Source organism: Rhinoderma darwinii, chromosome 2, assembly GCF_050947455.1.
Source record: "Rhinoderma darwinii isolate aRhiDar2 chromosome 2, aRhiDar2.hap1, whole genome shotgun sequence".
NCBI lineage: Eukaryota > Metazoa > Chordata > Amphibia > Anura > Rhinodermatidae > Rhinoderma > Rhinoderma darwinii.
The window spans coordinates 415600825-415626800 of record NC_134688.1 but is presented as its reverse complement, the minus strand read 5'-3'; the positions used below and the strand labels follow the sequence as shown (position 1 = coordinate 415626800).

The 25976-nt window shown below is 41.2% G+C and overlaps 1 protein-coding gene across 2 annotated transcripts in view; it reads right to left on the bottom strand.

Moving 5' to 3' along the window:
• RAP1GAP2 (RAP1 GTPase activating protein 2) overlaps positions 1 to 25976 on the bottom strand; it is a 669125-nt gene that overhangs the window by 464377 nt on the left and 178772 nt on the right. For both annotated transcript variants that reach the window (XM_075854239.1, XM_075854235.1), the window contains exon 2: positions 3202 to 3237. In XM_075854239.1, coding sequence (XP_075710354.1) covers positions 3202 to 3224 — 23 coding nt within the window. In that variant the 5' untranslated portion in view covers positions 3225 to 3237. The remainder of the gene's footprint in view (positions 1 to 3201; positions 3238 to 25976) is intronic.

Below are 25976 nucleotides of genomic sequence, written 5' to 3'. Positions count from 1 at the left end.
TGCTGACCAAAAAAGAACACAAAGGCTCATCTTGCATATGCCAAAAAACATCTAGATGACCCCTAAGACTTTTGGGATACAATTTTGTGGACTAATAAGTCAAAGGTGAATTGTTTTGGAAGACATTGATCTTGTTAAATCTGGTATAAATCTAACACTGCATTCCACCATAAAAAAACATCATACCAACAGTCAAACATGGTGGTGGTAGTGTGATGGTCTGGGGCTGTCTACCTTCTGCAGGACCTTGACAACATGTCATAATAAATGGAACTATGAATTCTGCTCTCATATAATCCTGAAAGAAAATATCCACCCAAGCAGAGTTGGGTTTTGAAGCAGGATAATGATCCAAAGCTCACAAGCAAGTCCACCTCTGAATTGCTCAAAGAAAAAAAAATTAAAGCATACCCCCGGTTATACACAACTTTCCATTAATCAATAGTACAGATAAAGGTAAGAAAGTTGCCTCTTTCTCCACTTATCAGGCTACTCTTCCTACCTAATTTCTTAACTGTTTACTCACTCAGAATTCACTCATAGAATATGTATTCAGTGAGGCAGAGAGGATACGGCTTCTAAGCTCCACTGAGAGATCAGATTACGGCTGCCAATATAAGTCTATAGAGAGCAGGAGCAGAGAGAAAGATACAGACACAGATGCTGCAGCTTTGGTAAGTGTTTAAAGAGGCTCTGTCACCAGATTTTGCAACCCCTATCTGCTATTGCAGCAGATAGGCGCTGCAATGTAGATTACAGTAACGTTTTTATTTTTTAAAAAACGAGCATTTTTGGCCAAGTTATGACCATTTTTGTTGTTATGCAAATGAGGCTTGCAAAAGTCCAAGTGGGTGTGTTTAAAAGTAAAAGTCCAAGTGGGCGTGTATTATGTGCGTACATCGGGGCGTTTTTAATACTTTCACTAGCTGGGCGCTCTGAAGAGAAGTAACATCCTCTTCTCTTCAGAACGCCCAGCTTCTGACACTGCAGATCTGTGACGTCACTCACAGGTCCTGCATCGTGACGGCCACATCGGCACCAGAGGCTACAGTTGATTCTGCAGCAGCATCAGCGTTTGCAGGTAAGTCGATCTTACCTGCAAACGCTGATGCTGCTGCAGAATCAACTGTAGCCTCTGGTGCCGATGTGGCCGTCACGATGCAGGACCTGTGAGTGACGTCACAGATCTGCACTGTCAGAAGCTGGGCGTTCTGAAGAGAAGAGGATGTTACTTCTCTTCAGAGCGCCCAGCTAGTGAAAGTATTAAAAACGCCCCGATGTACGCACATAATACACGCCCACTTGGACTTTTACTTTTAAACACACTCACTTGGACTTTTGCAAGCCTCATTTGCATAACTACAAAAATGGTCATAACTTGGCCAAAAATGCTCGTTTTTTAAAAATAAAAACGTTACTGTAATCTACATTGCAGCGCCTATCTGCTGCAATAGCAGATAGGGGTTGCAAAATCTGGTGACAGAGCCTCTTTAACTGTCTCACCCCAGTGCCGGATTTACAGCTTCACTGCTCCTAACTGCTATGTAATGTCCTCCATGCAGCTTCTAGTAAATGTTTTAAAGTTTTGGACTCCAGTGCTGAATTCTCAGTTTCAATGTTCCTATAATGAATCCTCTTTGTATGCTGTATATAGGGGACCATTAGCAGGTCGCCTGCCTCTGCTTTCTCCTCCCCTTCCCCTCACCATAGACTTTTATGGGCAGCTGTAACCTGATCTCTCAGTGAAGCTTAGAATCCATGTCCTCTCTGCTCTAGGCATTTTATGAGTGAATTCTGTTGAATGAGTGTACAGTTAAGAAAACAGGGTGGGGGAGGAAAGGAGCCTGATAAGTGGAGAAAGAGGCAATTTTCCCTAATAAGATATATTAAAAGGTTTGTCATCTTTGGTGGTACTATTGATTTATGAAAAGTTGTTTTATAATTTGAGGTACACTTTTAAGGTTTTGAAGTGGCCAAATCTCAGTCCTGACTTGAACTCCATTAAGATGCTGTGGCAAGAAATAAAAAGGGGTTTTCCCAGAATCATAAATGCGATGAGTCTTTTATATCGATAAATGAAAAAGAAAAAAGTAGCAATAAGCCAGTGTTCTCACCAAATACGTTCGTCCTGATATCTGTAGTTCTTCACTGGAGAGCAAAGAAGAGAGGGCTTGCAGGCTGGCAAGAGATTCAAATGAGGAAGAAAATGAACAAAAGATCCTTGGCACATCCATAAAATATAGGAAAAAACGTTATTCGTGCATCAGGTTAAAAACCAGGGAGAGCACTAGCACGCCTGACCTGTGCTCTCCCTGGTTTTTAACCTGATGCACGAATAACGTTTTTTTCTATATTTTATGGATGTGCCAATGACCTTTTATTTGTTTTCTTCCTCAGTCTTTTACATCACTGTGGTTGAATTTTGCCACACTCTACTTTGCAAAATTGTTTTAACTCCGCTACATTGGAGGGTTTTCAAGCATGGACTGCCCATTTAAAGGGGTTTTCCCAGAAACATAAATTTTTACCATATGGCCCCACCATACAGCGCTCGGCTGTTTCCATCATACCCATAGACTTTAAATGGAGCGGTGGTCGAGCAGTGGGGAGGAATGGGGGAACAGGACCCCCCCATTCTCACGATGGGTGAGGGTCCTGGCATTGGGGCCCCCAGTGATGAGAAAATGATCACTATCTTGTGGAATGAGCAGTACATACTCGAAAACTCGCCAATGTAGCTAAATTAAAACAAATCTGCAAAGTAGAGTGGGACAAAATTCAATCACAGTGATGTAAAAGACTCATCGTAAATTATTGGAAACATTTGATTGCAGTTGTTACTGCCAAGGATGGCACAACCAGTTATTGGATTTAGCGGGGCAATTACTTTTTCACAGGGTGATATAGGTTTTTAATAAATCTTTATCTGGAATAAATGGAATGCTCATTTAAAAACTGCATTTTGTGTTTACTTGTGTTGTCTTTATGCCATAGTAATTAGTTGGATGATCTGAAACATTTAAATGTGACAAATTAGCAAAAATAGAAGAAATCGGGTGAGGGCCAAATACTTTTTCACAGCACTGTATATGTGTTCATTTCTTTAAATCTGTAACAAATTCATAACACAACTTGCCCTCTAAGAAAATGAACTGTAATCAATCAAATTAACAAAACCAGTTAAACACAAGAGCGACTTACTTGACTTTCAGGCTGGCCAGCATTGCTTTATCAATCCTGCAAGAACAAAATCGATAAACCAATTAATTATTCAGTTTTTCACTTACTGTACACAAAGCTTTAACATCTAGGAATTGACTTCGGGATTAGGAGTTGTCACAGCTAAAATCTGTAGTTGATTGATCATCCTTTATAGTGATCAGCAGATGTACTGTGTAATGACTGGTGCACTTATACTGGGACTAGAAAATGCAGTTCTATTAAATGTCAAACTCTCAATATTTTATAACCAGTTTATGACATCTGTATATTTTGAATGGTGATCACTGCATTTTCCATCTGGAAAGGGATGATTAAGGGAATAGATATATTATATGGGAATTCCACATAATGCAATGTTCTGATATATTAATTAATGGTGGAGCATCATTTTAAACATGGATATGCTAATGTGAATACAGTGTTGTTAAATTTATTATAACAAAAAATGAATTAAACATTTTTTTCCACCACACAATAAATAGGAAAATTGGTCTGTTCCCATACACTACCTCTACGGATATACTAAAGAGATTGTCTACTGTGAACAATTCCTTTATCTTAGGCCTTATTTACACGGCCGTGTTCAGTCCGTGAAATATGGACAGTATGTCTGCCACATTTCTCATACTGAACACGGTTCAGGGAGATGGAGTTGCTGGCATTATAGTTATGTAGGATGCTAGGAGTTCCTGTCTCCTGGTCGGGAATACTGTCCCGTACTGTAGTCATGTCTTCAGTATGGGAGGTTGTCCCGCAGGGAGGCAGTGATTCACAGCGTCATGGATGACTAGGATGCTAGGAGTCCAGTTCCCTGAACGGTGTTCGTTAGTGGAAATGCGGCCGACATACGGTCCGGTCTTACGGACTGAACACGGCCGTGTGAATCCAGACTTAGAAGGATCTGTCGACAGTAAGCTGACCACAGAGTGGAAACTTCAGCTCTCAGCTGTAATCTGTGTGGGATCCTGTTTATTTCCCTTGCAGCACCACCGTATGGGGAATAAAGAATTATACAGTTCCCATGGAAATCGATGGGTATGTGTGTAATGCATGGACATGCTGGGTCCTCCAGAGAGAAAGAAGATCTTAGTTGCCACTCACAGTTCTTATTAATAGATCATAGATCGAATAGAAAAAGGTCCTGAATCGTGGTGCCCACTCTCTTAACCTAGAATTCCCCTACAGGTTTTTTGAAAATGGGTTTACCAATTCAGACAATCCCATTAAAGTTTTGCTGTTTCAGTCTTCAGAGATGCATACAATCTTTGACATGTTTTTCCATAACAGTGATATCACAGTGGATTTACTGGCTTATAATATTATTTAACTGATTTCTGGTCATTTTCTATGTGGGAACCGTCTTGCAGAGGTTTTCTGTTACATAAGAATTATCTGTTTGTTGTACACACCAGAGATATAATCTCCTCTGTAGAAATTGTTGAGGTTTTCAATATACTAAAAGCCCACAATACTAATCTGTTGACAATACAAAATGCAGACATTTTCTAGATGACCTGTAAAGACATTTTAAGGGGTTGTCCCATAATTTACTTTTATAATATGTTGTGAAAGTTAGATTAATTCCAGAAGAAGCGTTATGTAGGGGATGCCTGTACTGAACATGAGAGCACTTTGTAAAAACTGTTGTTCATGGGACGCTGGAGGAGAGGAGGAGCAAGCAAGTCACGATAACACGAATAAGAAGTTCGCTATTTAAAAACATTTTTTCAACATTTTTTCATACAAACTTCATATAATGTAACAACTAGGAAAATAAAATTTATATCAAATTTCACCATAAATTTCCAACTTTTGAGCAAAACCAAATATACGCTATAAAATGATGCACACCTCTGTAATAAGACATATGAATTTACAGATTAAAAATAATGAGAGCCCAATATCTGCACTTTGTTGTTCCTCCTACCTATTTAACCATTGCCCCATAAAGTAATTTGAGAACATCAAACTACAGAGTTTTTCTGGGACTATGTTTTGTAAAGTTTTTGTGGAGAAAACACAGGTTGTTGCTAAAGTTTGCAATAAATCTTAATGTGTTTTATTTCAGTCCCGGAGATCAGATTTTAAGCTCTTTGACTATACATGCTGCTTTGTTTGTTTAGATATTAATTCATGGACACGGAATGTATATATAGGGATTTACAACATCATGGGGGAGGGGAGTCCGAAAATTGTGCTGCCCCTCGAACCGCTTACTCCAACTGGCCTCATTGTAAGGCCTTATTCACACGAGCGTGTCCAATTTGCTTTGCAAAAAAAACAACGCCCATTTTTCATGCATATGACTGTCCATGTTGCGCCAGTACGGTTTCCATGTGTCATCAGTTTTTCTCATATGTGTTTCTTCTCTGCAAGCATTTCCTGGTTTTACTTATTTTTTCCGCTTCATTTCTTTAGCATCTGAGGCAAGAAAAACGGACAGCACATGGATGTCATCCATGTTCTGTCCTTGTTTTTCACGCACCCAAAGACTTCAATGGGCAGGTTTGATCTGCAAAAATGGATCAGAATAAGACATGCGGTGAGTTTCACGCAACGGACAAACGCTTTGTGAAAAAGCAGGGATGTGTGAATAGCCCCATTGAATTGCATTCGTCAGTGTGCTCTGAAACTGAAAAAGGCCTAATGCATATAGATCATTGCTGGAGCCTGGGCGGAAAGTAAATCAATGAACACCAGGCATTTAACCCAGGGATGTGCCTATGAAAATGAAGGAAATACAAGAGGGATAAGGGAAAAAAGGGCAAAGATGGCTCTCAGTTAGAGGAGTAAAGAATATCTTTGTTAAATATAATATTCAAATATTTCAACAAAATTCATCAGGTGATCCTGCATAAAAAATGACGCCACTAATGCAGGCAGGTAATACCATATCAATAAATAACTCGGCACTATTTGTCTTTCTATTTATACTTAGAGCCGAGCCACTGGATTGCATTTACGAAGTGACTAACTGATCACATGCTGGGACTTCGCTATATACTATACGCACGTGTACCGTACTTCTCTTTAACTAAATTCGCTGGTTGTCCTTGTAGCATTCTACCACGTAATTCATGTTAGGCTTTTACATCTTATATGTATGTGGATCTTTCATGTTGACAGTGAATATTTATTGAAACGGTCTATAATTAAATTTGTGACCTTGTAGTCAATATCTGTGGGCCCCCAATTACTGATGTACATACAGTGTCAGTGGATATAAAAAAAAAGTCTACACACCCCTGTTAAAATGCCAGGTTGTCATGTTACAAAATCAGTACAAGATGAATCACTTCAGAACTTTTTCCACCTTTAATGTCACCTATAATCTGTACAATTGTATTGCAAACTGAAATCTTTTCGGGTGGAAAAATAAAAATAAAAGAACAAAAATAATTTGGTTGCATAAATAAGTACACCCTTCAACTAATACTTTGTTGAATTACCCTTTGACTTTATGACAGCATTCAGTCTTTTTGGGTAGAAGTCTATCAGCATTGCACATCTTGACTTGGAATTTGTTGCCCACTCTTCATTGCAAAAGCGCTCCAAAACTATCAAATTGCGAGGGCATCTCCTGTTTACAGCCCTCTTCAGGTCACCCCACAGATTTTCAATGGGATTTAGGTCTGGGCACTGGCTGAACTTTGATCTTCTTTCTGGTGAAGCCATTCTTTTGTTGATTTGGAGGTATGCTTTGGGTCGCTGTTATGCCGAAAGGTGAAATTCCCCTTCATCTTCAGCATTTTAGGAGAAGCCTGCAGGTTTTGTGTTAATATTGACTGATATTTGGAACTGTTCATAATTCCCTCCACACTGACTAAAGCCCCAGTTCCAGCTGCAGAATAACAGCTCCAAAGCATAATGCTGCCTCCACCATGCTTCACTGTGGATATGGTTGTCTTTTGGTGATGTGCAGTGTTGGCTTTGCGCCCAACATACCTTTTGGAATTATGGCCAAAAAGTTCAGACCATAACACGTTCTCCCACATGCTTTTGCCAGACTTGATGTAGGTCTTAGAAAAACATCCAAGTCCAGCTATGTTTTGCATTGTTAGAAAAGGCTTCCATCTTGCCACTCTACAGCCCAGGCATATGAAGGATACAGGAGATTGTTGTCATATCCACTACACAACCAGTACCTGCCAGAAAGTCCTGCAGCTCCTTTAATGTTGCTGTAGGCCTCTTGGTAGCCTCCAGGACCAATTTTCGTCTTGTCTTTTCATCAAGTTTTGAGGGAAGTCCAGTTCTTGGTATTGTCACTGTTGTGCCAAACTTCTTGATGACCGTTTTCACTGTGTTCCATGGTAGATCTAATGCCTTGGAAATTCTTTAGTACCCTTCACCTGACTGATGCCTTTCAACAATCAGATCCCTTTGATGTATTGTAAGCTCTTTACGGACCATGGCTTTTACGGTCACATGCAACAAAGAAAATGTCAGGAAAATCCTAATAGAACAGCTGAACTTTATATGGGGTTACTCAGAATCACTTTAAATAATGCCGTGTACTGACTACTATTTAACATGTTTAAATGTGATTGGCTAATTCTGAACACAAATCACATCCCCAATTATAAGAGGGTGTTCACACTTATGCTACCACATTATTTGTAGTTTTGTTATTAAAGGGGGAAAATGTTCCGAAATGATTAATCTTGTACTGATTTTTTGACATGACAAAAACCTAGCTTTTTAACAGGGGTGTGTAGACTTTTTATATCCACTGTATATGTATTGTGGTCTTGTTTATGTATAATTTCCTTTTTTGTTATGTTACTACCTACCCAGGTTAGTAATGTCATTTTGTAGAATCATTTTGCAGAGTTACCTGATCAAGTTTGTCTAAATAATTTAATATTTATATTACGAAGGGATAATTAGTATCATTTACTTCTCTAACCGAGTGCTGTCTTTACCCTTTTTCCCTTATACACCATTTTTTCTTTTATATTAACAAGGGAAAGATCTTACCTATAGTACTGTAATGAGGAATGGTCTGAATTCTTGTGGAGTTTTTTTGTGCCCAATAAACCCTTCACTGTCTTAGATCACCAGAGTTATGCAAATAACCCCTTAACTGCCTTAAAGACACAAAATATGTATTGCTTGCAGATTTGCATATCCCTTATTGCTACATATAAGAAAAAGTATTATGTGTGCTGTTACACTACAAAGAACTCTTGGGTAAAGGTTAAATCACACTGCTCACACAGTTTACTATAAACAGTCATTTTTGTATTGTTAACACGTCTCGTGTCCATACACCACTCATAATATTTACAGGCTAAAAAAGACACAAGATTCTGTTCTCAAATTACAAACATAGTTCATATTTCTGGAGCGGTGTATGATACGTGTGACAGTAGGAGTACTCCAGTCTACCAAATACGGATGCAGCCATCTTTATCTTGACTGTGAACTTGCTGCAGCGTGATATGACACAATAAAAGCCATTGAAAAAAAGTCAAGATAAGGGATCTTTCCACTGTGTACAGTATTTAATGCGTTAAAAGTCAAGATATAGTGAGCTACATCTGTAAACATATAACAAAAGTAAACATATAATGTACCAAGTTATTAACCCCTTGGAGACGCAACCATTTTTCGGAATTTCATTTTCGTTTTTTTCCTCCCCGCCTTCCAAAAGCCATAACTTTTTGATTTTTTCATTGACATAGCTGTATGAGGCTAGTTTTTTGCAGGACAAGTTGTAGTTTTTCATGGCATTATTTAAAGTGCTATATAATGTACTGGGAAACTGAAAAAAAAAATCTTTTTGGGGTAGAATGGGGAAAAACAGCGATTCTGCCTTTGTTTTTTGGGTTTCGTATGTGCGACGCACATCATTAACTTTATTCTACGGGTCGATGCGATTACGGCGATACCAAATTTAAATACTTTTTTTCATGTTTTACCACTTTTATAAAGAAAAAAACTATTTGTTAAAAAAATATTATTTATTTCTCTGTCAATTTATCGGTGTGTTGGTTCATTTTTTTCAGGACGAGCTGTCATTTAGGGCTACATGCGACTTCTTCATCACTTTTTATTTCATTTTTGGGGAGCGAAGGTGACCCAAAGATCTTCAATTTGGGCGTTTTTCATTTTAGTTTTTTATGGCGTTCACCCAGTGGGTTAAATAATGTTATATTATAATAGTTCGGAATTAATTGGACACGGCGATTCCAGTTATGTTAACTTTTATTTTTTTAGCATTACTTTAAGGAAAAAATGGCAAAAGTGTTTACGTTTTTAACATTTTAATTTTTGTACTTTCATTTTTTGTTAATTGAACTGTATTTTACTTTTTTTATATGTCCCTCCAGGGGACTTGAACCAGTGATCATTGGATCACTTGCATAATATACTGCAATACTAATGCATTGCAGTATATCACTATACGGACAGTCTCCTATAAAGCCCTGCTGGAGGCAGAGCTTCATCGGAGTAAAAAGATGGCAGACCTGGGGGCCTTCAATAGGCCCCGAGGCTGACAAAACAACCATCAGCAACCTGCGATCATGTCGTGGGGTGATGACACATCTGAGGGGGCCGCCCTCCATATTTTAACGGCTTAGATGCCAAGGTCGCTATGGACTGCGGCATCTACGTGGTCAAACGGTCAGAATCAAAGTGATCTTAGATTCCGCCAGTTACAGTGGGGTGTCGGTTGTAACATACAGCTGACACCTGCTCAGTATGGAGCGCGCACAGCCTGTGAGAGCACTCCATACCTCCCCTTGGTGACTGTCACGTATAGTTACGGAACAGGTCACCAACGGGTTAATAAAAAATTAAATTAAATTTATGTTGATTTTGAGATTTTGTAAAAAGTCAAGTGGATGCCTGGCAAACACTGCAGCTCACTCTGTTCCAGTTTGCAGTGTTTGGGGCTGCATATCTGCATACCCGGTCAGTGTTCAAGCTGACTCAGTAATGAAAATACCTACATTGTGCTCATGAGCATCAGAACTGGACAAGGAAGCAATGGAAGGTGGCCTGATCAGTCACGGTTTCTTTTACATCGTGTGGATGGCCGCTTGCCTGTGCACCACTTATCTGGGAAAGAGATGGCCCCATAATGCAGGGCCGGCATCTGCATCCGGCGAACCCGGGAAAGTGCCGGGGCCCACTACCCTTGGGGGGGGCCACTCGGCCGACGGGTGCGATCGCTGCCCTCGTCACGGCATCACTGTCCATATATGGACAGTGATGTCAGGAAGAGAGAAGGTGTCCCAGGCAGAGCGCTAGCGGCTCTGCTCCGGGACTCAGTCCTTGCGGAAGACCCTGACATCACTGTCCATATATGGAGGAGAGAAGGAGACCCAGACAGAGTGCTAGAATCGGCTCTGCTCCGGGACTCTATCTCCGGGGAAGCCCCTGACATCACTGTCCATATATGGACTGTGTTGTCAGGGCAGAGCAGTGTTCCAGGCAAAGTGACTTTGGCTCTGGGGTTACCCCTGACATCACTAGCCATATATGGACAGTGATGTCAAGGGCTTCCCCAGGGCTGGAGTACCGGACCAGAGCCTTTACTAGCGCTCTGCTCGGGACTTCAGCTCTGCTGCGGACATCACTATCCATACATGGACAGTAATGTCAGCAGCAGAGCAGGAGTCCCAGGCAGAGTGCTAGTAGTGCTCTTCCCAGGACTATGGCTCTGGGGTTGCCACATAACAAAACTGTCAATATATGGACATTGACGTCAGGGGTTTCTCCTGAAGCGAATCCCCAGCCAGATAATCAGCAATGCTCTGGCTGGAGATTCCACTCCTAGAGGGAACCCCAAATCGCTACCTACAGGGGGGGGCCGTGTGGTACTACCAGGGAGGGTGGCTGTGTGGCACTACCTGGGAGGGGGCTGTGTGGCACTACCTGGGAGGAGGGGGGACTGTGTGGCACTACATGGGAGGGGGAATGTGTGGCACTACCTGCGAGGTGGGCGTTGTGTGGCACTACCTGCGAGGTGGGCGCTGTGTGGCACTACCTGGAAGGGGGGCTGTGTGGCACTACCTGGAAGGGGGACTGTGTGGCACTAGCTGGAAGGGGGGCAGTTTGCCACTCCCTGGGAGGGGGGCTGTGTGGCACTATCTACAGAGGGCACTAAATTCATGGGGGTACAAACTGGGGCCTATATGGGGGCACAAAGTGACTTTTTCTGCCATTTTACCGCAAAGGGACCTACTAAGTCTGTGCCGCCCAAGGGTCTACATAAACCTGGAGCCGGCCCTGCCATAATGCATTGTATAAATAATAAAGTCTGATGCATGGAGGCCCCAGCCCGCATCTTACAGGACTTAGAGGATCTGCTGCAAACAACATTCAGAGGTCTTGTGGAGTCTATGCCTTGATGGGTCAGAGATGTTTTGAAGGCATTAAGGAGACCTACACAATATTCGGCAGGTGGTCTAAATGTTTAGAATGGTATATATACATAATTATACCTAAAGAATGCTCAACCATCTCACATAGAAATAATAGATTACATTTACAGCCAGCAGCTATCTAGGTAGCTTCTAATGAGCGTGTGTTCTGTCAGTACATTTTGGTGTCATGGAACAGTCTTTGTTATTCACACAGTTCTCCAATCTCATGAATTAACAATGATTATCGGGTAATGGCTTTTCTCTATTAAAGAGAATGGGTGGGAACGGTTATATTTAGTGACACCTGCACTCTGGTTTGTTATAGAAACCGCACTAAAGACCATTGCACTGGATATTGTGACTCACAGCCTTATCATAAAATAACTTCTCAAATGCTTAACCTTAAAATTTTGTTTAAAATGCCTGCCATGGTTATGATTCTCCAGCTACTACTTATGGAGCAGACATCAAATACTGCTATAGAAAGCAGAGATGTAGCCATCTTTAACCCCTTAATGACAGGCCATTTTGCGCGTTAATGACCAAGGATTATTTTTGTTTCTTCACGGTCACTTTCCAAGAGTCGTAACTTTTTTTTATTCCGTCGACATAGCCGTATAAGGGCTTGGTTTTTGAGGGACAAGTTGTATTTTGTATTTACACCATTTTTAGATGCTTATAATATATCAATTAACTTTTATTAACTTTATTTTAGGAGAGAATTGAAAATAAGCAGCTATTCCAGCATTGATTTTCACGTTATAAATTTACACCGTTTACTATGCAGCGTAAATAACATGTGAGCTTTATTCTATGGGTCGGCACGATTACGGGGATATCAAATATGTAAAGGTTTTATATGTTTTCCTATGTTTGTGCGATAAAAACCCTTTTAGAAAAAAATTACTTGTTTTTGGATGGCCGCATTCCAAGAGCCGTAACGTTTTGAATTTTCCGTCAATGTGGCCGTATGTGGGCTTGATTTTTGCGGGCCGAGGTCTAGTTTTCATTAGTACTATTTTGGGGTACATAGGACTTATAGATGAACTTTTATTTAATTTCTTATGGGGAGAATGGGAGAAAACCGAGAATTTTGCCATTGTTTTTTGCGTTTTTTTGGACGCCATTTATCCGGTGGTTTAATTAATGTGTTCATTTTATTGTTCAAGTTGTTTATATGTGTGTGTGTGTGTGGTACACTTTAAGTTGCTTACAGTATGTTGACATCTTTCCCGGTCACACTTATTTGGTATAGTACATAGGTCAGTGATGATGTAAAACAATAAAGGAAAGGCTACTTTATCTGCTACAAACAGAATGAATGTTGAAACAACAATGTGAAAGCTACAGTATATATTGTTATTCATCAGAAAGACAGTATTGGACATCAGGAAATGATGTTTCCTGCATGTGTGAACTACTAATAATACAAATGATAATTATTCTGGCAAACATGGAATACAACATTTAAGGGGTTCTCAGCTGTCTACGGTTAGTGACCTGCTGCATCATTGGAAACTAAGTATGGGTAAAATAAACTTTTTTGAGTTTTAAAGTTCATGCACACAGGCATATTAAAGGGTAAGTAAACATTTAAAAAACTTTTGACATGGCATAGTGACATGTCAGAAGTTTTGCTCGGTGAGGGTCCAAGCACTGAAACCCGCACCTTTCGATAAAACAAAGCGGCAGAAGCGCTCGGGTGAGTGCTGTGCCGCTTACTGTCTGATCGCCTTTCCTCAGAAAGCCAAGCAAGAGGTGCATGGATTCTTAGACTTTCTGTTGTGTCCGAACACCATTCGCTCGGCTTTCCGAGGAAAGCCGTTCATAAACGCGACAGAACAGCGCTCATTCGAGCGATTCTGCTGATTCGTTTTAGTGATCGGTGGGGGTCTCCGTGCTCGGACCTCACTGATCTAAACTTCTGACATGTCAATAAGACATGTCAAACGTTTTTTAAAAGTTTAGATACACTTTAAGGCTCCATAAAACCTATGGAGCTTTAGTATAGCACTCATAGACTTCTATGGGATTCTACTGTATTTTCGTTTGCCTCCAATTTCAAACATGTCATGCTTAATCGGACCCCAGATTTTGAAGCTGTTCTCTCTTAGAAGCATTGTTTCTAGGGGACAATATCTTTCTGGAGAACTTCTTCCCACTTCGTGGTAACCGTTTGAGAAAGACCCTTTCTTATTACATTAATCGCAGCTACTACAAAGTCCTCGAGAAGGTCATTTAGTTTATTGTATACTAGATCTATGTATTTTTCCACTTTAATTATTGAGGTTTTTTTTTATTATTATTATATAGTTCAAAGTCCATACTATCGAGACCTCCATCAGACCCAAGGCTGAACATTATTTTGGACTAGTATAACAACTATGAGATGACAGTCAGCAGGAAGTCTTGTACAACATGTTTCTGAGCAGATAACAAATAGATAAACACTTGATGCTCTCCAATATTTTCACTGTTAGACTATATAATTCACTGTATGCGGAGTTAAAGGTTATTGCTACCATGCTTCAAATCATTAAAATGTAAGTTTACCTTTAGATATCTAAAACCAGTAGAGCAAATTCACAAATAGTAAAAATATACAATAAATATTAAATCAAATAGATATAAAATTTTTGTAACTACTGTATTTATCAGCAAGATCCCTGAATAAAATACATTTCTGAATACTGCTGAATTTTTATACGCCCCTATGCATAGCCCCAATGAAAGGCATTACCACCTTTTGATATGGATCCCAAATATTATTGTGTGCGTGATGCTTAATAGACTGTAGTCTCCAGTAAATGGACGATATATATTTGAAATTCTCTCTGCTAGATGGAATAATTCCAAAAATACCACTATACTATAGACAGTGTACTGCCCCCTCTCAGCAGTTGTTCATGAAGTTAACATTCAGAGGCCAAATTGGGGCTGGATATAGAACACGATGTGAGTACTGAACATGTCCACCCAGCTAAAGTCTGGATTGAGAAACATTGCTATGAGCAACAAAGCCACTTTCCCTCTGGGATACAGAACTAAGTAGTGTTGGGCATGGCATAATTTTTCATTAAAAATACTGAAATAAAAAAAATTATACCTTGTGATGTTTCTTCAAAATGAGAACTTATGTGGCTTTTATACTTCAACCAAGACACATCTTTTGGTCTTTTATGGTCATTAAGATTAGTAGCCCAATAGATGAATGCTTCTACTACTGTAGATCTAAACGTGTCATGTCAAGGCTCAGCCATCTAATTACTGTGAAAAGCTGGACATTCACATTTCTTAAGTTCCCATGCAGCCTCCATCAAGATATGAAGGAATTCAAGATGTCAAGTTAAATTTTATATTAATATTTATTGATTTTATTATATCAAGTGCACTGTTTTCTTTTGTGGTTTGTAGATTCTTTATAGAAATACACTAAGGGTATGCGCACACACACTAATTACGGACGTAATTCGGGCGTTTTTGCCCCGAATTACGTCCGAAAAAAGCGCCTCGATAGCACTGACAAACATCTGCCCATTGAAAGCAATGGGCTGACGTTTGTCTGTTCACATGAGGCGTATATTTACGCGCCCCTGTCAAATGACGGTGCGTAAATAAACGCCCGCATCAAAGAAGTGACCTGTCACTTCTTTGGGCGTAATTGGAGCCGTTATTCATTGACTCCAATGAATAGCAGCGGCAATTACGTCCGTAATGCACGCAGCGTTCAAGCGCCTGCACATGCCGTTATGGCTGATATTACGGGGATGTTTCCTCTTGAAAACATCCCCGTAATTTCAGCCGTTACGGACGCTGTCGTGTGAACATACCTTAAAACCTAGTTCACATGGAGTTTTTTCAGGCAGAAAAAAAATCTGAGAGGTTAAACGGGCGGGATCGATGTTGATTTCGATCCTGCCCGCTCGAGGTTGTCTGCTCCAAGCCCTCAGCTACCTCTGGTAGCTGAGAGCAGGGAGCTTTAACTGCTCCCAGTGGCGCTGCTTTATTCTGATGCTTGCCGTAAAAAGGCTACTGCATCAGAATAAAGCCCGTTAGTGACCGCCGTGAAAAGGTGTATTGGTGGTCACTAACGGGCTAAAGAGGTTGTCTCATCAAGTCCCATTTTAAAATGAAGCCAGGCAAATCAGCGGATTGTTCTGAATCTGGCTTCAGAGACTGCAGCTGGTCATACATTTTCCCTGCAGCGTCCGCTGAAATGTACTATAAGGCTGAGTTCACACAACCTATTTTCAGACGTAATGGAGGCGTTTTACGCCTCGAATTACGTCTGAAAAAACGGCTCCAATACGCCGACAAACATCTGCCCATTGCTTGCAATGGGTCTTACGTTGTTCTGTGCAGACAAGCTGTCATTTCACGCGTCGCTGTCAAAAGACGGCGCGTAAAATGACAGCCTTGTCAAAAGAAGTGCAGGACACTTCTTGGGACGTTATTGGAGCCGTTTTTCATTGACTCCAATAAAGAACAGCTCCAAATTACGTCTGTAATGGACGCCGCGAAAAACGCGAGTACATGCAATTACGTCTGAAATTCAGGAGCTGTTTTCTCCTGAAAACAGCTCCATAATTTCAGACGTAATTGACGTTATCATGTGCACATACCCTTACATGGCAGTCATTCAAATAAATGGCCAGCCATGTATTACAGGACGGCTGGTACCCACCAGATTGTACCCACCTCTTTGTTAGCAGGTCGATGCTCTAGCTAATAAAGTAGAGTCCCAAATTGAATTAATAGGGCATATGGAAAGGAGTTGTTTTTATGACGCCTTTCATGGAATCCCTCTTGTGAGTAGCGGGAGGAATTCAAAATAGAGCAGAACAGTTTGATGAATTCCCATGAGCAATCTCTGGTCAGTAATCTATAGTTGGCAACGTAACTTGAAGTACCTAATCCACAGTGCAAAATCAATAACAAGTATCACATGTCATTCCTAGTGCTGGTATACTTATACTGGACTGAGGGATCCTTTGGAGCCCAAAGGGTCCAGGGCCTGGCCTCACAATCTGCAACCCTTATACCTCTGGTTGGCAATCTATGGTCGGGAAATATATAAAAACTATAGGACTAAAAAAAAGTTTAATAGGGAAGACATATGGAACTTTAAATTGGTTAGCCTGTGCCGTGCCCTTACCGGACTGCCATTGCTGCCAAAAAGAGCTTATCTGTTAATAACATTTATTAGATCGTTTCTGTTCATGCAGTTCACTACCATTTTGTATAATATACGTCCCAATTGGAGTTAATAATTTAGACTGTGCCGATGTTGAAGTAATTTTGCCACAGTTCTTGATGCATTCTTTTTGGTAAAACTTACAGTAAAAAAAATGCAGTAATTTTTTTTATTTTTAAAAATGCATAAAAATTGTATTATTTCTATACCAACCAGTTAGTAGGACCAAGTAAAAGAGTATAACGTTAAAGTATGACAAACGTAATAAAAATAAAATTCTCCAATTTTTGTAGACAATGTTACGAAGCCACAGACCGCCATTCATAAAGGGCTTTGGACCCCTTACCCCCTTTTGAGATGTATGAATGAATGACTCAAAAACTGCTAAACAATTCCATGAGCTGCAAACATCTTGAGAAAATTACAAAAACATTCATATAAACATAACACACAAGCCAAACATATTTGAGATTGACGTCCTACCCAAGGGCTGAGCACCAGCATGTGTAGCTGCAGATCATCTTGATTATATTCACGCTACATTTAGCATCCCGCTGATGTTAATGCAATATCACAGTTGTATTTTCAGCAGGTCCAGAGGAAAAATTCAATCTGCCCTTGACAAAGGTAATTTGACTCTGTGAAGCTACAGATAGGAACAGCACAACTAAGCGACTTATTATCAGCAGGTCACAATGCTCCGGTCACCACAAACCGATCAATACTCCCATTAAGAAAAAATGGGAAAAAAAATACAGAAGTGTTGTAACTGGGAACATGAATGGACATTTAATAATCCAGTATGGTTTACACAATTTACCGAATGCTTTGCATCTGCTCAGGTAAATCTGTATTTTTCCTCAATGTATGTAAGTGTTCCTTCTACAGCAAACATGATTGGTGCTACCGTATAATCATTTCAAGGTTTTACTCGGTGTTAGACCTCATACACACAAGGCCCTGTATATGGAACCTTATGTTCCCTGCGGCTCAGTACTACGGAGGAAAAGGCACTTTTGCGCTGCCATATTGTGCCTCTGTACAATTGCGTATTATGGATGTATTCTGCCCTAGAAGCATTGCTTCAGGGTACCTCCATGATATGGCATCCGAAAACTCCACAATTTGTTTTCTGTCAAATTCATTGTACTGTACTGTGTTTTGCTGCAACAAATATGTTATGTGTAAACAAACATGGTCTTAAAGGCATAGTGCGCAGTGCAGGACCATGGAGGAGATGACCGTGTTGTATAATGGGGGCACTTTTGTTGTAGTATTTGTATGAGCACGGCTGTAGCAGTAACTACAATTTGGGCACTGCAGTGCGGTAAGAATTTTTTTCATGCCATGAGTCCCGTTCACCTGTACCGTGGTCAGGTCGGGAAATCCAGGCGACACTCGGACCGTTTTTCACAGCCTGATCTCGGTCGTGTGCAAGAGCTGTTACATGCTGAATTACCATCAACTTAATTGAATTCCATAGTAAATTAATTCAGTCTGTCCCCATCCCTCGGGTGTCCATTTTTTTTCTTGCTATCTTTGACTTATTTTATGCCGCACTAAAAGCTGATAAATACACAGATTTAGGCCTCATTTACACGAGCGTGTGCGTTTTGCGCACGCAAAAAAACGCAGCGTTTTGCGTGCGCAAAAGGCACTTGACAGCTCCGTGTGTCATCAGTGTATGATGCGCGGCTGCGTGATTTTCGCGCAGCCGCCATCATAGAGATGAGGCTAGTCGACGTCAGTCACTGTCCAGGGTGCTGAAAGAGTTAACTGATCGGCAGTAACTCTTTCAGCACCCTGGACAGTGACTGTCTCCTGCCGGGTTCGGTCAAAACTAGTTCGGCCGAAACCGGTGAAGTTCGGTTCGCTCATCTCTAAGACACTCCGTTCGGATGTTTGTAAACAGAAAAGCACGTGGTGCTTTTCTGTTTACATTCAGTTTGACAGCTCTTGCGCGAATCACGCAGTTCGCACGGAAGTGCTTCCGTGCGACCTTCGTGGTTTTCACACACCCATTGACTTCAATGGGTGCGTGATGCGCGAAAAACGCACGATTATAGAACATGTCGTGAGTTTTACGCAACGCACTCGCGCTGTGCAAAATTCACGCATTGTCTGCACTGCCCCATAGAGTAATATAGGTGCGTATATTACGCTCGTGTAAATGAGGCCTTAGTGTAATGACGCAGAAAAGCTTATTGCATGTATCTTTCCTTTAACACCAATGAAGGGCAAATAAGTACATCATATCTTGTTTTTAATTTTATTGATTGCAGATTGAAAACCCTTGGCGAAAACCAGTAGGGATGAGTTCTGTTGTTCCAGTAGCCTCATTAATGCGATAAGACCATTTATGAATATTTTAAGTCAATCGTAAAACACTTGCATAATGCAAAAACCGGCTTGCACTGTCCTAATGAACTTCTCTGGAAGTGAATATTTTATTATACAGTATTCTCATTTAACGTTGTGTGTACCACATGCTATGGTGGCGTTGATAACAAACTTCTATACAGTGTTTACACTGACAAACCAGATCTGTATATTCTATACCCTATAGATGCGGTCACGTTGTAAAAAAAATCTTATATCCTGCTTTATTTAGCTAGAAGACCACGATTACAGCCCGTCAAGAGGTTGTCACCTAGATTTTCTAGGTAAATCTGCCTAGTAACAGAATGGAATAAGGCCCCATGCGCAAGACCGTAAAAACGCCGTAATTACAGCCCGTAATTACAGGCCCATAGACTTCTATTGGCCACGGGTACCTTCCCGTTTGCTTACGGGAATGTGCCCGGGCCGTTGAAAAATATAGAACATGTCCTATTTCAGGCCGTAATTACGGCACGGGCAGGCCCATTGAAGACTATGGGGCTCCCGTAATTACAGGTGGCTACATGTGTGCACCCGTAATTACGGGAGCGTTGCTAGACAAGGTCAGGGGATTTCAATTTTTTGAAATACGGAGGACAACAGACCCGTATTTACAGCGGGTCCGTAAATACGAGATAAAAACGTGTGACAAAGGACCCGTATTTACGCCAGTATTTATGGGAGGGAAAAGATATGGTCTTGTGCATGGGGCCTAAAGCAGAACTGGTGCTATACTTGTTGTCAGGCTGCTTCCAAGAATCAAATAGGTCTAAAAAATTACTTAATACAGTGTCAAATTTTGGGTCTACCTGAAGAAATGAATCTATGAGCCCTCCCTTCTGCCGTACAGAACAGGTGAACATCCAGTGTGCATTTAATAGTAATCTTTAGGCCTCATTTACACGAGCGTGTGCGTTTTGCGCGCGCAAAAAAACGCTGCGTTTTGCGTGCGCAAAAGGCAATTGACAGCTCCGTGTGTCATCCGTGTATGATGCGCGGCTGCGTGATTTTCGTGCAGCCGCCATCATAGAGATGAGGTAGTCGACGCCCGTCACTGTCCAAGGTGCTGAAAGAGCTAACTGATCGGCAGTAACTCTTTCAGCACCCTCGACAGTGAATGCCGATCACAATATACACCAACCTGTGAATAAAAAAAGACGTTCACACTTACCATGAACTGCCTGCTTCCTCCAGTCCGGTCTCCCGGCCGTTGCCTTGGTGACGCGTCCCTCTCTTGTCATCCGGCCCCACCTCCCAGGATGACGCGGCAGGCCATGAGACCGCTGCAGCCTGTGATTGGCTGCAGCCTGTGCTTGGCCTGTGATTGGCTGCAGCTGTCACTTGGCCTGAATTGTCATCCCGGGAGGTCGGACTGGAGGAAGGAGCCGGGACTTATCGGTAAGTCAGAACTTCTGTTTTTTTTTACACGTATATGTATATTGTGATCGAAAGTCACTGTCCATGGTGCTGAAACAGTTTAAGTCTTTGAGCACCGTGGGCAGTGACTGTCTCCTGACGTCGCGTACCCGAACATTTTTTGCCGGGTTCGGTTAAAACGAGTTCGGCCGAACCCGGTGAAGTTCGGTGCGCTCATCTCTAATTTGACACTCCGTTTGGATGTTTGTAACCAGAAAAGCACGTGGTGCTTTTCTGTTTACATTCATCCTTTTGACAGCTCTTGCGTGATTTTCGCGCATGCAACGCAGGACCGTCAGTGTGGCATGCGTTGTTTTCACGCACCCATTGAAGTCAATGGGTGCGTGTTGCGTGAAAAACGCAAGAATATAGAACATGTCGTGAGTTTTACGCAACGCACTCACGCAGCGCAAAATTCACGCATCGTCTAAACAGCCCCATAGACTATTATAGGTGCGTACGACACGCGTGAAAAGCACGCGCGTCGCACGCGCGTATAATACGCTCGTGTAAATGAGGCCTATATTCTTGCGTTTTTCACGCAACACGCACCCATTGACTTCAATGGGTGCGTGAAAACAACGCATGCCACACTGACGGTCCTGCGTTGCATGCGCGAAAATCACGCAAGAGCTGTCAAAAGGATGAATGTAAACAGAAAAGCACCACGTGCTTTTCTGGTTACAAACATCCAAACGGAGTGTCAAATTAGAGATGAGCGCACCGAACTTCACCGGGTTCGGCCGAACTCGTTTTAACCGAACCCGGCAAAAAATGTTCGGGTACGCGACGTCAGGAGACAGTCACTGCCCACGGTGCTCAAAGACTTAAACTGTTTCAGCACCATGGACAGTGACTTTCGATCACAATATACATATACGTGTAAAAAAAAACAGAAGTTCTGACTTACCGATAAGTCCCGGCTCCTTCCTCCAGTCCGACCTCCCGGGATGACAATTCAGGCCAAGTGACAGCTGCAGCCAATCACAGGCCAAGCACAGGCTGCAGCCAATCACAGGCTGCAGCGGTCTCATGGCCTGCCGCGTCATCCTGGGAGGTGGGGCCGGATGACAAGAGAGGGACGCGTCACCAAGGCAACGGCCGGGAGACCGGACAGGAGGAAGCAGGCAGTTCATGGTAAGTGTGAACGTCTTTTTTTATTCACAGGTTGGTGTATATTGTGATCGGCATTCACTGTCGAGGGTGCTGAAAGAGTTACTGCCGATCAGTTAGCTCTTTCAGCACCTTGGACAGTGACGGGCGTCGACTACCTCATCTCTATGATGGCGGCTGCGCGAAAATCACGCAGCCGCGCATCATACACGGATGACACACGGAGCTGTCAATTGCCTTTTGCGCACGCAAAACGCAGCGTTTTTTTGCGCGCGCAAAACGCACACGCTCGTGTAAATGAGGCCTTAATGTTACTATTGCACATGCAGACCAAAAATGTTTATAGAATCTTAGTAAATTATCCAAAAACGTGATAAACTCCAGCAACACGTCACAAGTTTCAAATGGGATTTTTGACATATGTTTTAGCTGGGTCCTGCTTTAATGTCAAAAGCTCGGCCCACTGGAGGATTGTGTCGTGGGTCAGTCTAACATTTCAATAACCAAACAGGATAACTCAAAAGGGTAAACTATGCCTGTGAAAAGTATTCTTACCTCCTCTTTTTTTAATTGTTTGTGCTTTTTTGTGTAACACATCTAAATCCTAATTTTTGACAATAACCAACAGAAATACACTGTTGAAGTGAAAATATCTACAAAGTTATCTAAATGATAATCTATTAACCACTTCCCGACCGCCCACTGTATATTCACGTCGGCGCTTGCTGGGCTCTGTGCAGCGCCGACGTGAATTCACGGTGGGTGTTAAAAGCACGATCCGGGTGTCTCAGAGTAGCGCTGACACCAGGATCGCGCTGTTAACCCCTGCCTCTGGTCCCTAATTGGTTCAGGTCCCGGTCATGTGATCCCAGGGAAAGCTTGTTGTAGCAATGAACTGGAAAGTTTGTTACTACAACAAACTGGAAAGTTTGTTGCTACAACAAACTTTCCCAGGGACCGATTGCAGGTGCTGCAATCGGTTATAAGGCAGAACCGGAGGCCATACAACGACCCCCGGGTCTGCCATGCAAGCCGGAGGCTGGTCCTCATAAGCTTCCTGTCAGTGTGACTCTCAGCGTCACACTGACAGTTTATAATACGTTACACTACCTAGGTAGTGTAATGTATTATAGCAGCGATCAGTGCTGCCAGTCTTCAAGTAAAACAAGTAAAAAGTAAAAAATAAAGTAATAAAAATGTTTTATAAAAGTGTAAAAACAAGTTATAAAAGTTACAAAAACAAAAAATGCTTTTTTTCCTATAATAAGTCTTTTATTATAGGAAAAAAATAAAAAGGTTAAAAAAGTACACATATTTGGTATCACCGCGTTCGTAACGACCCAATCTATAACACTATAATATTATTTTTCCCACACGGTGAACAGCGCAAAAAAAATTATTAAAAAACAATGTCAGAATCACTATTTTTTTGGTCACCAACCCTCCAAAAACATAGAATAAAAAGTGATCAAAAAGTCGCATGTACCCTAAAATAGTACCCATAAAAACGACAACCCGTCCCGCAAAAAACAAGCCCTTGCACAGCTTTTTTGACTGAAAAATCAAAAAGTTATGGCTCTCAGAATATGGTGACACAAAAAATAAATAATTTTAGCGAAAAGTGATTTTATTGCGCAAATGCCACAAAACATAAAAAAACTATATACATCTGGTATCGCCGTAATCGTAACGACCCTCAGAATGAAGTAAAATGTCATTTATAGCGCACGGTGAAAAGTGTAAAAAAAAAAGACAAAAAACATTGTCAGAATTTGTTTTTTTGTCACTTTGCTTGCCAAAAAACTCTAATAAAAAGTGATAAAAAAAATCACATGTACCCTAAAATGGTACCAATGAAAACTACAGATTGTCCCGCAACAAATAAGTCCTCGCACGGCTCCGGTGAAGAAAAAATGAAAAAAGTTCTGGCTCTCAGAATATAGCGACAGAAATTGTGCAGTGTCCAAAAGCTGATAAGATCGGGCGCCATTTATCAGTGCGACACCGGCCACATATCTATGAATTATTATTTATTTACTGAATTATTATACCCTCTTATTATGTCCTGATGTACTCTGCCCAGTTTACACATACCCCCACATCATAAACTGAAATACCAGTAAAACCCCAAACAGAACAGTTACCAAGCAAACTCTGCGCTCCAAAAGCCAAATGGCGCTCCCTCCCTTCTGAGCCCCACAGCGTGCCCAAACACCAGCTTACGTCCACATATATGATATTTTATATCCGGGAGAACCCGCTCAACATTGTACGAGGTATTTGTCTTCAGTGGCACAAACTGGGCACAACATATTGTGCGTTAAAATGGCATACCAGTGGAAAATTTTAATTTTCACTTTGCATCATCCGCTGCACATTAACGCCTTCGCGCACCACTAATTAATAGCATGTCGTGGTGCGGGGGGTTATATATGGAGCGGGCTCATGCGCTGCGCCCGCGCCATATTCTGCAGGTGTCCGTTGTGTATTACAGCTGACACCCGGGACTAATGGACAGGAACAGCGATCGCGCTGTTACAGGAGCCTGTAAAAATGATATTATACTGCAATATACGAGTACTGCAGTGTATTGTACCAGCGACCTAATGATCGCTCGTTCCAGTCCCCTAAAGGGACTTTTGGGAGGTTTCCACTGTTTTGGTACCTCAGGGGCTTTGCAAATGCGACATGACACCCGAAAACCATTCCAGCTAAATTTGAGATCCAAAAGCCAAATATTGTTCCTTCCCTTCTGAGTCTTGCCGTGGGTCCAAACAGCAGTTTATTACCACATATGGCGTATTGCTTTAATCAGGACAAATTGCTTTACAAATTTTGGGGTGATTTTTCTCCTTTATTCATTGTAAAAATTAAACATTTCTATGTTTTTTCAGAAAAAAGTAGATTTTCATTTTCACGGCCTAATTCCACTAAATTCAGCAAAAAAACTGTGGGGTCAAAATGCTAACTATACCCCTAGAAAAATTCCTTGAGGGGTGTAGTCTACAAAATGGAGTGACTTTTGGGGGTTTCCACCGTTTTGCTCCCTCCAGGGCGTTGCAAACGCGACATGGCACTTAAAACCAATCCAGCAAAATCTGCGCTTCAAAATCCAAATGGCGCTCCTTCCCTTCTGAGCTCTGCCGTGGGTCCAAACAGCAGTTTAGTACCACATATGGGGTATTGCTGTAATCGTGAGAATTAGCTTTATACGTTTTGGGGTGCTTTTTATTCTTTATTCCTTGCAAATATCTTTTTTTTTTATATTTTTTCAGAAAAAAAGTAGATTTTCACTTTCACAGGCAAACTCCAATAAATATAGCAGAAGACCTGTGGGGTCAAGATGCTAACTATACCCCTAGATAGATTCCTTGAGGAGTGCAGTTTCCAAAACCGTGTCACTTTTGGGGGATTTCCACTGTTTTGGCACTACAAGACCTCTTCAAACCCGATATGGTGCCTGAAATATATTCTAAAAAAAGGAGGCCACAAAATCCACTAGGTGCTCCTTTGCTTCTGAGGCCGGTATTTCAGTCCATTATCGCACTAGGGCCACATGTGGGATATTTCTAAAAACTGCAGAATCTGGGCAATAAATATTGTGTTGCGTTTCTCTGGTAAAACCTTCTGTGTTACAGAACATTTTTTATTACAAATGAATTGCAGCAAAAAAAAAAAAATTTGTCAATTTCCCCTCTACATTGCTTTAATTCCTGTGAAACGCCTAAAGGGTTAAGAAACTTTCTGAATGCTTTTTTTGAATACTTTGAGGGGTGCAGTTTTTAATATGGGGTGATTTATGGGGTCTATCTAGTACATAAGCCGCTTTAGAACTGGACTGGTCCCTGTAAAAATCGCCTTTTGAAATTTTCTTGAAAATGTGAGAAATTGCTGGTAAAGTACTAAGCCTTGTAACGTCCTAGAAAAATAAAATAATGTTCCAAAACGATGCAAATATAAAGTACACATATGGAATATGTGAAATAGTAACTATTTTGTGTGGTATTACTATCTGTTTTACAAGCAGATACATTTAAAATTAGAAAAATCATAATTTTTGCAAATTTTCTAAAAATTTTGGTGTTTTTCACAAATAAGCAATGAATTTATTGACCAAATTTTTCCACTAATATAAAGTACAATATGTCACAAGAAAACAATCTCAGAATCGCTTGGATAGGCAAAAGCATTCCGGAGTTATTACCACATAAACTAACACATGTCAGATTTGAGAAAATGGGGCTGGTCCTGAAGGCCAAAATGAGCTCGGTCTTGAA